The 13,543-nt window shown below is 39.2% G+C and overlaps 1 protein-coding gene across 2 annotated transcripts in view; it reads right to left on the minus strand.

Annotated features, from left to right (window-relative positions):
• Positions 1 to 4,501: 4,501 nt before the first annotated feature.
• Positions 4,502 to 13,543, minus strand: part of cntn3a.1 (contactin 3a, tandem duplicate 1) — a 78,205-nt gene continuing 69,163 nt past the window's right edge. For both annotated transcript variants that reach the window (XM_044352717.1, XM_044352716.1), the window contains exons 15-23: positions 13,238 to 13,396; positions 12,878 to 13,027; positions 11,815 to 11,885; positions 11,079 to 11,313; positions 9,572 to 9,687; positions 9,113 to 9,299; positions 8,097 to 8,209; positions 6,957 to 7,125; positions 4,502 to 6,000 (exon numbers count right to left, since the gene is read on the minus strand). In XM_044352717.1, coding sequence (XP_044208652.1) covers positions 5,909 to 6,000; positions 6,957 to 7,125; positions 8,097 to 8,209; positions 9,113 to 9,299; positions 9,572 to 9,687; positions 11,079 to 11,313; positions 11,815 to 11,885; positions 12,878 to 13,027; positions 13,238 to 13,396 — 1,292 coding nt within the window. In that variant the 3' untranslated portion in view covers positions 4,502 to 5,908. The remainder of the gene's footprint in view (positions 6,001 to 6,956; positions 7,126 to 8,096; positions 8,210 to 9,112; positions 9,300 to 9,571; positions 9,688 to 11,078; positions 11,314 to 11,814; positions 11,886 to 12,877; positions 13,028 to 13,237; positions 13,397 to 13,543) is intronic.

Here is a 13,543-nt window from a genome sequence, read left to right on the forward strand (position 1 = left end):
TGAAGGTATTACTGAGGTATTACCTCGGCCTTCAGACACTAAACTTTACATGTGTAGTGTAACTCCTGTTGTGTTTCATATTTTGGTTCTGAGTCCTTAAAAGTGATGGTTAACTCATGGATGTGGGTGTCAAACCTGAAGATGGAAAAAAAACAAACAAAAAAAAAACAATGCAGCCATGCATACCTTGTACTGTATATTTGGTGCCGTTTGGTGGATTGTGAAGATGTAGTTAATGGCCACGGGCTTGATGTACACTAGGGGGCACCAGTTACCTAAAAGAAGAGAGCTTTGCAACAACACCAAGCATACCCAGCTGAAATCTCACTCATCGTCCATCACTGAGGGGCAAAATTATCCAAATCATCCTTGGATCAGCCTGTAAGGTCAAACTTACCCCCCTCCGTCCAGAAAAGGCCAGCTCTTGGACGTCTGACAAGTAATAACCAGACTGTGATTAATCGCAGACACTTGGCTGGGGCTGAGACACCTGGTGCCGAAGTCTGATTGGACGGCCTCTGGCTGACCCTTAAACCTAGCCCTCTCCTTTCTGTACAGAGCCTTCCTCCTCCTCCTCTCCAGCTTCATCTCTTCTGCTCTGCTGCTCTCCATTGCTTGGTGCTGTGTCTTTGCTGTACATTGTACTTGCATTCCTTCAAAATGAATAAAAGATGGGAGGGAAGGGAATCCTCTGTTTGATCTCTTCCACTTATCTGTGTTTGTGTTGTTATGGCTGGTATGTATTTGTTCTCTGTGTTCGCTAATGAAGTACAGCTACTGTATTTTTCAATCATGAAAAAATAATGCAATATAAAATAAGGTTTTAGGTTTCCTACATATCAATAGTTGTGTCTTTTTCTGTATCATAGTTTTAGGGATTAAGAATACATTTATGATGCAAAAACTTGTTAGATGTTAGAGGATATGATGAGATAAGTTTGATTATTACTGCTTGTTAAAGTACAAGTTATTCAACACTCACCAAAGTACTTTGTGAGCAGCGGTTAAGATGGTGCAAATGCATCATATAGCTAAGAGAAAAAATTGAATCATACATACAGTAAATATATGCACAATCTGTATTTAAAATATAACTGCTAGGAAAATGATTTCAATGAAAGGGGAGTTATATAACCTATATAGGCGATGTAACGGTTCGTGTATTTGTCATGAACTGTCATGGTATGGACGTTACGGTTCAGTGTATGCAGTCATACAAAGAATACACTCCATGACCCAAACAATTACTGTCAAAATAGTTAAACCCAATTATCTTTAAAACAGATACTTTTGAAATCCCTTCTTAGGCATGATTGCTAATTGTTGAATCTCACAGTCAGACAGATACAGCATATGAAACAGAACGAATGGAGAAATGTAGCATTGATGCTATCCTCCCAGTGAGGGCAGTGGGTGTAAAGATCTCTGCAAGAGCACCAAACAAATCTCAAGGAGGTGACAAACTCAGTTTATAGGCATATATCTACACATACTGATTGCACTTCAGTATCTGTTTCCAAAATGCTCTTGTGTTTTGAGACATGAGTTGGGCCAAACATTGACAATGATTTACAATTTATATTCTTAAATTGCCAATTCAAGTCCTGACCTTTAAGTGAATGGAATACTGCAGCATGACCTCGATCTTCATGCAAGGAACCCCAAACTTTACAAATCTACAGTGTTCCTGTGAGGAGAAATGACGCCTATACATGTCTGAAACAGCTACAAGATAAGTTTGGCTAAATGTTGAGCTACAGTTTCTACCAGTGAGATCAGTGAGTAAGACATACAGTATTATCTGATGGTTTAGAACTGTATTTATCTATTATCTTGATCGCTGAAACAACATCAGACTGGGGAATTATTATTAAGGTTATCTGGGAATATTCCATAAGTGTGGAAAGCAGCACATGTGCTGCCTCTTCATAAAGGCGGTGACACCAGCGATCAAAATAACTACCGCCCAATCTCCAAGCTGTCATGTTTATCCAAAATCTTAGAAAAGCTCATCAATAATCAAATGTGTCACTTTCTGTCTGATCATTACATTTTAAACCCCCATCAGTCTGGTTTTAGACCTGGACGTAGCACTGTGACAGCAGCTTGTAAGGTAGTAAATGATATAATCTGTTCTCTGGATAGGAAGGAGGGTTGTATTGCCCTGATCACTGATTTGTTAAAAGCATTTGGCACAGTGGATCATACTCTTCTTCTGGATAGACTTAGATCAATTGGTTTTGACAAAAATACATGCAACTGGTTTCCCAGTTATCTTACTCGCAGAACTCAAGTAATTGTTACAAAACAGGTGCCACAGGACTAAAACCTAGGTCCTATCCTGTTATATGACCTGGGCTCATTAATAACTCTATTCATTATTATGTTGACTCATCATCATTACTCATCGGTGCACTCTATTGACAAAGATTTGTCTAATTTAAAGGCAGATTTTTTAGCTATTCAAAAGGCCATGATTAAACTCAAGCTTTTACTCCAGATAAGACTAATTACATGCTCTTCACCAGATCTCAAATGAAAAATCTTCTAAGTTTTTCTATTAGTACAATATCTGAGACTCACATTAAAAAAAGTCCCATGTTAAATGAAAAGGTATCTGGTTTGATGAAAAATTATCATTTAAAATCCACGTCAAAGAACTTGTGGCGGTACTGATCCTCCAGACCACAGCTGATCGGCAAGTAGCCTGAGAACCAGCTCCCAGCCACATAAAAAAAATAAAGAAAAACAAATAATAGTCACTTGGAGAAAATGCCTCTTCAACAATAAGAAAAAAGTGCCTCTTCAATAGTAATAATGAAAATATGCCTCTTCGATAATTCTAAAGAAAAAATGTCTCTTTAATACGTTTAATAAACAAAATAAAGCCTGCAGGTGTTTGGCTATCCTGAGGCAAACACAACACCTTGCAGGAATAGCACTAAGATCAACCCAATGCAGGTAACTTGGTTGACAGAATTATGTTTTATAGTCCCTCAAATCAGAAAGGCAAAAGACCAGAAAGAAGACTCAAAAGGGCCTGAACAGACGAGAGTTTCTGTCTGACAGTCTCTACAAATGAGGTCTGCAACCAGTTGAGGAAAGAACAGAGTGACCAGGGTGTGCATTTTCTCTCCTCTCTTAAACCCCAGAAAAAAGGCATTGCCACACCCTGATTGGCCAAGAGGGGAATGAACTCAGCTGCCCTCAGCCAGTCCCTACACCCTGCACAACAGGTGATTTGAATAACCCACCAATCAACCCAGAGGAATTTCTACATACAATACAAATTCGTAACAGGGAGACATGAATTTGGAACAGGGAAATGATGGCAAGTCCCACGAATGGGTGACTGCTACAAACTGACTATGCAGTAATTTACATGCGTGTTGCTGCCGATACCCTCAGACCCCTTGACTTTGTATCACAGTTCTCTGAGATCTATTACAGGTTTTAGAGCCCATCATTGTATCCTCTATGAGAAAGTAGGGTGGACATCACTTGGGATATCATACGCACTCACAAGAATGCATTAACTTGGATATCTCATGTATTCAGAACTAGAAAAAACGGCATTCACCTATTATGCTCCTAATAGGAGGAAAAAGCTTCAGGACTCCCTTAGGTTAGACACATTTTTTACCCTAGAACTTCTGAAGTTTCTGTTAAATGATGTTTTATAAAATGAATGCTCCTGTTTTCCTAATGTGTCTGTTTTATCACTGTGTAATGTACTTATATTACTGTCTTTTCTTTGTGTTCTTTTTGTATTTTGTACATCATTTGTCTTGTGTTTGTGCTGTATTTATGTATAAGATTGTTGATTTGATACTTTTTACAGTTTTTGTTATATATTATTTTGGTTTTGTATTTGCAGGGCACCATTTTAAATGAGAGCTTTGCCCTCAGTTGGTTTTCCTCTGAATGAATAAAGGTTTCTATCTGAGGTTATTCCACAGATCTGATAAACTTTGTCTTACAACTGTGAGTCAGGTTAGTAGTGGTTCAGACTTACGTAATACAAACTGAAAGTTTATGTACTTTATGTGAGTTTCATCTCCTTTCAGTTCAACCCCAGCCATTAAATTTTAAGATTCAAGATTCAAGATTCTTGAATCTCCTCGAATCTCCTTTCAGTTCAACCCCAGCCACATATTTTTAAGTGTGACCTTGATGTGAAGTTAAATAAAACAATATAACTACATTCAGTACTTGGAAATAATAACTTACGGTCCACTTTCTAGCTTTTTCCGGAGCAAACTCCATCTGCTACAGAAAACTGTAAAATGTGGTTGTAAACTCCAGAAAGAGCTAGTAAGTGGATCTTAAGATTTTTTCTTGTCAAACTGAAATTTCACAAACTCCTGTTTAAAATGTCAAAATTAAACCAACATGTTTTGTAAAAGCTTTACTTCAAATTTCATAGCCTGATGAGGAAGCAGCACTTACATTAGAAATACACAACCTTTTGGCCTTATCTGACATCAAAGAAGGAAATGAGGAAAATGCCATTATGTTTATTAAAAGCAGGTCGATCCATTCAGACATCCTAAGCAACGTAGGTATGTACACTGACCAATCTCATGCCAAACAGCAGTTGACAGTAAAATACCATCCCTACTTTGTAATAAGGTATGTTAGAAAAGTCAGTAATCACTGCCACTTGTACGGTATTACAATGCTCATCATGAAAGACATAGGAGAAAGGCATGTTGTTTCTGAGCCCAAAAACGCCCAAAAATATGATCTAAAAAGTAACAAAAGTGAAAAATCTGAACAAAGCATACTGTCACTTATTCATAAATTATAGTATGAGTGAGCCAATATACAATGTGGATAAACAAAGGAGGAAAATAAATAAAACGTCTCTTGAACAATAACAACATGGATAATAATCATAAGACTTAAGGCTCATTTGGGACCTGAGGATTTCATACATACAGTGTACATACAGTGACTGCTCAGCGTGACTTTGTTATGCACTTATCATGGATGAGCGAGGAAGGTAAGACATCGATTAATCAACACAAGTCTGCTGTTTACAATGGAAGGAATTTTAGGAGCGTACACTAATTTTCTCAGAATGATACAATAGGTGGAATCAAACCTTGTTGGCTCAATACCTTTGGTTCCAGTCCATTTCATGGCAACTCTGAGGTTTTGATGTAATGTGGTGCAACGTAAAAGCATGAATAAAATCCAGGCAAAGTTACAAAGGTCCCAAACTCTGGTTTGTCATAAAGCAATGAGGCTTAGCTCCCTGTTTTTTTTTTGGCAGGGATTAGTAACAGTTGGTTTTCTTTCATAGACAGTGCAGAAACTTTCCCAAAGACAGTCCAAAGAGAGGAGGGAAACCACTTTAACCATTTCTCATCTTAAACCAAGCTTAAATATAACTTCACTCATTTAGGTATGAGCTATGTCAGTGTTTACGTTTCCTCCATCTCCAATAAGTCATAGATAAAATTCCGTCGTCCAAGAAAAGTCCAGTGGTACACACATATCCGTTTAGCAGAACCTGCACAGTCCACCCGGAGAAAACATAGACATATCCTATTGTGCATCACACACCACCGGGCCTCCAAGGTGACTATTTGAGAATATCCATTAGTTAGAACAGAGCAAAGAAAAAAAAATATCTTCAAAGAGACTGCAGTCGAGTCACGGTGTCCTTTCAGTTCCGTAAAAGCAACTTCTGAAAGAGCCAGTTCCTTTCAGTAACTCCTTTAGAAAGGTGGAGGAAAAAAGAGACTTCTTCACAAAGAGATCTTTGTAGAAAGAAGAGGAAAGACACAGTAGGGTAGGGAAGGGAGCAGGTGAGGATGCGGCTGTCAGCCTCTTGTTGTCTCTGACCTGCTGTTTCTCCTCTTAATAAGCAGCTGTAGTGCCTGGTTCCTGCAGATGTTTGTCATAGTACACTCCTTGCTGTGAGGATCAGGGCTGCGAGGTTGACCAAGGGAAATGCCGAGGACTCTGGAGCTGCACCCATGGCTATGGAGCCTGAAATTCACAAGCAAATCAGAATCCAACAGGTGTTAATGCTCTTGTATTCTTAATGTCCGGTGTGGTCTAGAAATTTATGACAGAACTCACACAAAAACTGCAAATGTGGCTTTAGTGTAAACTCTGACGTAAAGGTCTTACATAAATTATCACAGTACAAGAATACAGTAAGCCAATTACAACATGCATCCAATACAGAGGATTACTGTATGGTGTGAGTGCACACATATATCAATAGATGGCACTAGTGCCTTGTGCTCACTTATGGGGCGACCTGACTTTAAAAGAGTCAGACTTGTGAGGTGGGCACAGCAACAGACATAGTTTGATTAAAAGGAAAAAATCCACTCCTATATGACTTCAACACTGCTTGAACAACCACCTACTGGCAATATTGCTTGCATGTCTAAGCCTATTTAGTTGTTTGATGATATATATTTCTCAGTCTGTGGATAACAGGCAGTATTTCACAGCTATCTAAGACAACTGTGAACATAGAGTTCATACTTAGCTTCAAAGAGAAAAGGTTTATTTGAAGAGTCATCATTCTACATAACATTTAATGGGAAAAATCTCTCATTGAAGAGTCAGAGCTACCAGTTTATCTACAGACAGCAGCCTCAAAAGACCATAATGCAGTGCAGCCACAGAACACGCGTTAGAGTCAGGGCTGAAATACCTAATTTTCACAAGCTAGTTTGCAAACATACTCTGTTTTATTTATATGTTCATACATCAAAGTCACCTTAGAAAGTCAAGTTGAGGAAAAGTAGACAAGTTCAAGAAAGTGGGTACACCAATTTTTTTTTACACTACTCAGAGCAGAAAATAATTCCTTATATGCACTAAACACTAGTGTATGGGTATGTAGAACACTCACACACACTGAAATGGATTTGTATGTTTTTTATCTGACACATCATAAATAGAGACATGGCTCGGGACTATCTCACCTGCTATCTTGGGGATGGTAATCTGGCGGCTGCTGCTGCCTTCCCCGCCCTCACTAAAGGGTTTAATCTGGATGACGTAGTCTTGGTTGACCGGCAGTGACAACTCCAAAGAGGTGGTGTTGGTCTCCACCACACTGGGACGGCTGTGTTTGTCCTGGCTGTACATTACCTAAAGGAAGCAGAGAGGGAAAGATGATAACAATGTGAGGCATGACATTGAAGTCAATCCAGGGGATTCTTGACAATATATTAAAAAGAAAATCTGATTCCCAGCTCGTGTTTCTTTCAGACAGCTCTTTGAGATGTAAAATGCTGGCTCTGAAACTAACAATGATGAGTCTAATTACAAACGACTGTGTTGGATCACCAGAAAAGAGGGTGCAGAAGAAATAAGGGGACAGTATAGATGCGTCAGTCCAGGATGTTCAGCTGCAGCTTGAATTTATTCTGTCGATACACCGGCCCAATTAACATAAAGTAAACCTCGCTTTCAGGAGACCTCTTTAAAGTAATGAGAATAATGTGCAGCGACTGCAGGTGATTCAGACCCAAATTTCACTGTCGATACATTCTCTTAACGTTGTAACTATTTTTTAGGCCGATAGGAAGATTCATAACAACCTGATATTCAATCCTTGAAGTAATTCTTAAAATATGTATTTTGCATAACATGTTTAAACGATGTCACTATGATAAGTGAAGCGTCAAAATGTGGCAAGATAACAATCAATCAACTGGGAACACTATACATGTATGGATCAATAGTCTTTTGCTGCAAGGACTCCTTAAGCAACAATCCAAAAAGCTGTATATTTTTGCATTGACAGTTATGTAGCTGAAGTACTAAATTAAATGCAGTTTACCAGACTGTGAGAGGTTTAGGTGCTTCTTGGCCTAACATCTAAAGTAAAGAGGCATCTAACCCTTATTATCAGGGTATAAATGAGCGCATTCACAAATATGAGCGTTGTCAAAACTGACAAAAGAAATGTGTACTCATGTGGAGTAAATGGACCAAGTGACAGTCTGTCATTCTGTTACGTTACAATCTATAAAACCATTCACTCGTCACATCTTCAGCCAGTCCAGTTTAAGCACTCTGTTGCAGAAGTGTAAAACTCTCTACTTTTTTTTTTTTACCTTATATCCTGTGACTTCTGACTCATTCTCCAGAGCGTGGACTTGGTCCCACTTCAGGATGACCTTGGAGTTGGATGTGTTCCACATGATTTTGACTGGGGCTTGACTAGGTGCTAAAGGAGGACGGGGGTTGAGGGGGGGGCGAAGTGGAAGAGGAAGGTGAAAAACAACAAGCCAACTGGTCAATAAACAGTAAAATCCAGAACCAACTCAGCATGAAGGATATTTCTCATTATCAGTTTATTATCCCACTGTTAGGAATGAGCAGTGGGATAATAAACTGGGCATAGTTTATCATCCCACGCAAAACACACTCTAGGAATATGTGAGTAGGAGTGAGAGCAGTCTCATGTTTGACTGTTTGTGAGGGGGATGGATTGGGAGACAAGAAGCAAGAAGAGACATGCAAGAATGTGTAACAGATATATTATCACTGTGATGAACACTTGTAGCCTGCATATATGTAAGATGCTACACATCTGTCTGAAAGTTAAAGGTACCCTGTAGAGCTTCTGAACACTAGTGGTGCCATGTTTTAGCTTATGTTTTTAGGCGACACTATCACGGCTGGAAACAGCTCATCAATTGCCAGCTAGGTCTACATGGGAAAACTGCTTGGTGTGAAGGTAAATGAAACTAGCATTTATTAAAAGATTTCCCACATCTATCATATGTTGTCCCTCTGTTTCACACTATTATTAGTTGTGAGATGCCAAGAAACAAAGCAATGCACCACAAAAAAGCAGAGAAGAAGAAGACTGAAAGCCGATATAGATGGATGTAAACAATGCAGGTTTCAAAATATTTTTAAATAGCTGTGCAAATGTTTTATGAAGAAGAAAATGGATGTTTTAGGCCTCAACTAGCTATACACAATGCAATTTGATGAATGTCAAAAATAACTGTTGGTATACAAGAAAACTCCACAAGGTATCTTTAAGTCACCTGAAGTCAGAGAAAAACAAACAAAAGTACACAGTCGTTTGCCAGCTCTGTGTTGTAATGCGAGTCCTTACGTGGTTTCTTGGTAGTGACATTGACTATGCTGCTCTGTGGACCCACTCCAGCGCTGTTATAGGCCCTCAGGGACATGTAATAGATACTGCTGCCCTCCAGATCCCTGATGAGTACTGAAGTTTTATTCCCCACCGTCCTAATCACACTGGCTGTGTCCTGCTTCTCTTTCTCACCCCAGTACCGCAACTAAAAGCAGATACACAGATATCACTTTTTCAGCCTGCATGTAACTGTTAATACTTGTATCTATAACTCTGCATTTGTGGGCATGAATCCTGGAGGGCTTCACCATGCTCATATACTGCGGTTTACTTCGTGAATGAATAATCATATAAACAGAAATACAAAAAGGTCATCCTATTGTTTTCCAATGAAAACACAAATATAATGCCACTAGCTGTTGGCACTGTCCACTATGTTTGTACAGTTCCTATTGTGTGGGCATGTGTTAGTTTGACCTCATAGCCCAGGATGCGTCTGCGGCTGTTGCTCCAGGCCAGCGGCTTCCAGGTGACCTCTACCTCGGATGCTGATACACTCTTCGCCCTCAGCCTCCCTGGAGCTCTGCTGGGCTCTGAAATGCACACAAGATAGTCAGCATAAGGAAGAAGACATGGATTCACTACACCCACATGTACAGTAAGACTTAATAAATATACTGTAGCGCCATTGTTGTGTGATGAGTAAAAAATGTTTTTCACTGGAATTTGTATCACTCAAAAGTGTGATATGCTTAACTCCTCAGCAGCGGTATCTGTGACAGCACAAATATATCTAACAAATAAAGAACCTATGTTTTTTGTTAAAGAAACTGTGATAATAATGTAGAGGTACCCATCTAAACTTCTTATGTCCTTGGGAACATGTACATGTATCATACACAAGAAAATATATTTCTGTTAAACAACTGAAGGGGTTTTGAGCTCTTCTAAATGATCTCACTGTCAAAAAAGACTAATTCAATACTTTGCAGAAACAAAATATTTTCCTGCTGTGACAGTGACTCATGTGCATGTTTATAAGACAAAATAAATAATAATAGCATGTTTGTAGGATAACCTTTCAGATTTTATGGAGAGTTTTGTTTTTAGAACAAGCCTTGAGCATAGCAAAAATAATTACCTTTTAGTTTTGGTGGCCAACTTTTCCTGATAAGCAGAGGTTGCTCTGTTGTTTGTGTTAACGCCAAACTGAAACCTGCTAAGGTCAACGCTGCCTGCAACTGGCTGCAAGACATCTATATCTTAATCTGAAGTATTTCTCTATAACGAAATAGTCATGATTAAATGCACTTCAGAAATTTCAGAAAAACATTTTTAAGGGTTTATCAGTCATGCACTTACTGTAGCTGATCTGCATCATGAGGACATTATGTGTGTGGTTCGATCAGATTAGACTGACTGCGGTTTCTAAACATGAGCAAACAACCCAACAACTGTTATCAAATCTTGGTTGTAATGTTGCTGAATCCCAGTTGGTGCATGGAAATACATACAATATGTGACATAATTTATTTTCCAGCTGAGCTCTGCCCACTTCAAACCAGTGAGAAGAGTATAGAAATCTCTCATGTGAAATAAACAAAACCGTTCAAACTTGTAGAACCACACTGCTCATCGTAAAACACTGGCTGAGAAAACATGTTTTTATTCTTTGAAGGTGTTTGGAGCCAGGATTTAAGACCCAATTCATGCCACACAGAACATTTTCCAGAGTTCAGTTTTAGTGACAGTTATTGACAAGTGTTTAATAGAGTTGTTTGTCCACTCGTTTGGCTTTGGGGCAGTGGGTGTTTATAAATGAAAATTATTAAACTGGAATCAAAATACACACTAATAAAATAAGACTAATCTGATGCTTCGTTGTTGCAGTGTATAATCACTGAGACAGTGTTAGTGTTGCTGTACATTTCCAGAGTGAAATCAGCTGACACTTTCTATATACAGTCGTTGTAATAATACACACCTTCCTCCGCTGAGTAGATGGTGGTCACTGGACTAAAAGGGCCTTCTCCCTTGTTGTTGTAAACCCCGACTTTGACTTGGTAAGGGGAGAAGGGAGGGATGCTCTCATTCTTGAAGACGTATCTTGAGGCGTCCGGGGACGTGACAGCAGCTTGCATCCAGCCCTGTGCCCCGAGTGGGCGGAAAGCCACCACATAGCCGAAACCTGGACCGCTCTGCAGCTCCTCAGGAACAGGCTAAGGAGGTATGAGATGACTCAGAGGGATGATTCAAGAGAGACGGGCATGACTGATCTTAAAGATATTAATACCTAAAAGAAATGCACTATGGGCACTTAGAGGATGATCCTGTAGTTGCAAGCCTTGCATGAACTTATCACTGTCTTAAGTGGTTTTATACTGAGAAAAAAAAATAAAACTATCCAAACACAGATGGAGAGCATTTAAGTGTCCAATATTTCACGGCTGTTGTGTTTGATATCAATTTCTATATATTAACAGGTTTGTATTGTACTTCTCATATAAGTGTGAAAATTGTGTTTCCTTTATTAAAACCAATTTCAATTACAGCACCAGTCAAAAGTTTGGACACATTTCCTGTACGGGAAGTGGTGTCCAAACTTTTGACTGGTGCTGTATGTATTTCTATTTAGCAGATAAATAAAAACACATTCAGAACCACTCACTCAAACGACAAACACAAACAGAATCATGTAATGTATGTAAATGCATGTTTACCTCCCAAGTGATGACAAGCTCTGAACGTCCTCCACCACCACCATTCACTCTGGCTGGAGTCACCCTGGGAACTGTTTGTATATTCAAATATATATATCAACACATGAATGTATAAGTATCTGCCATTCAAAATGAAAATATGGACTATTCTGTTGCTCACCATGACATGAAAAGAGCTGCTGATATTGAACATGTCCTACATTTTTCAAGAGTTAGACTTTTCTTAAATTTGTACTTAAATGTAGCCTATCGGATCCTAAAACTTCAAATCAAAACACCTTACGCCCTGTGGAGTTTTCTGTTTACATCAAGTGTTCTACATACTCACATGTGTGCATATACATCCTTGTGCACATGTATAAGATAAAACAAAACAAGGGACCCACTCGAAAAAATGTTGCTTCATAGTGCTACTGTTGGTTAAAAACTGCTCAGTGTACCTTTAATGATGCTGTAAAACACTGCAATGTACTCGGTATGAGGATTTTTTTTTAGGTTGTTCATTATGAAACCGTTTCTCTTGTGTAAGCAAATCAATGTTTTTGTGTGTATATGCATGTATATTTATCTATGCATATGTGTTCATTGTCGCATGTGCCTGAATGTGTGTGTGTAGTTATGTAAAAAAAAAAACTCTTAAGGGACAGGCATGTACATTTTTCTACTTATTAATACATTTGGCTGGGGATAGAGTAATTTATTTTTTTAATTTAAATCCTTTTTAATCCACTCAATTTTATAACAGTTGGGTCTGAATCAAACATACTGTATATATTATATATATTTCTTTAGAGGATTTATTTTTCCCTCTCAACACACACGAGTGAAACTGTTGGACTGAAGCTGCCTGGCATCATTATATTTGTTGTGAATGGTTCATTCATGTGCTGTATGCCCCGAGGAAGCAGAGAATTCTCTGAAATTCACTGGTACAATAAAGTTCTTTGAAGGGATCTAATTGCTGTGATGAAGTAAGATCTGTCTACATATAATGTGCATAATTTGAAAACAATTTTTGTCAGTGTTGGCAGCGGAGGAAATGTAAGGGACTTCTGATACATACGCATTTCTTTGGTGCGGGCCTTTTTGGAGGGTTTGCTGGGCTCTCCTGTTCCTATGGTGTTGGTTGCCAGGACTCTGAACTCGTACTCCACCCAGGGACTCAAGTCAATGACAGTGGCTGACAGCTGCTTCCCCCCGAGCAGCTCAGGAACTGAGAGACATCACAGAAATAACCTTTCATCAAAGCCCTGCAAGATCTGCCACTGAAAGTTAGCCAAGCTGATGATGTGTTATTTACTGCCATTTCATATGTGGTGTTTGAAAAGGATACCAGTCACACCCCCGTGCTTCTATTTTATGTGCTCAATAAACTTCACATTTGCATAACCTACACAAAGACTGTCAGATGAAACCAACCTACCAGTGGTAACAGCCTGCCACCCAAGAGAGAAGGGCGTCCTGGCCTGGATGGTGTAGCTGAGGATGGGGCTGTGGTTGTCCATCCCTGGTCCCCAGGACAGAGCAGCAGTAGTCTCTGTCATCTCAGTCACCTGGCAGTCCACAGGGGGGCCTGGGGGACCTAGAGGGATAATTAATCATAGCTCACTCACACAGGATGACGTATACTGTAGAGATTAATGAAGACAAGAGGCAGAAGAACGGAAAATCAAAGTGGGTGGCTTGCGCTTAGTGCTGAGAGTATCTCAAAAAGGAAAACAGCTGCTAA

This window comes from Thunnus albacares, chromosome 5 (assembly GCF_914725855.1).
Source record: "Thunnus albacares chromosome 5, fThuAlb1.1, whole genome shotgun sequence".
NCBI lineage: Eukaryota > Metazoa > Chordata > Actinopteri > Scombriformes > Scombridae > Thunnus > Thunnus albacares.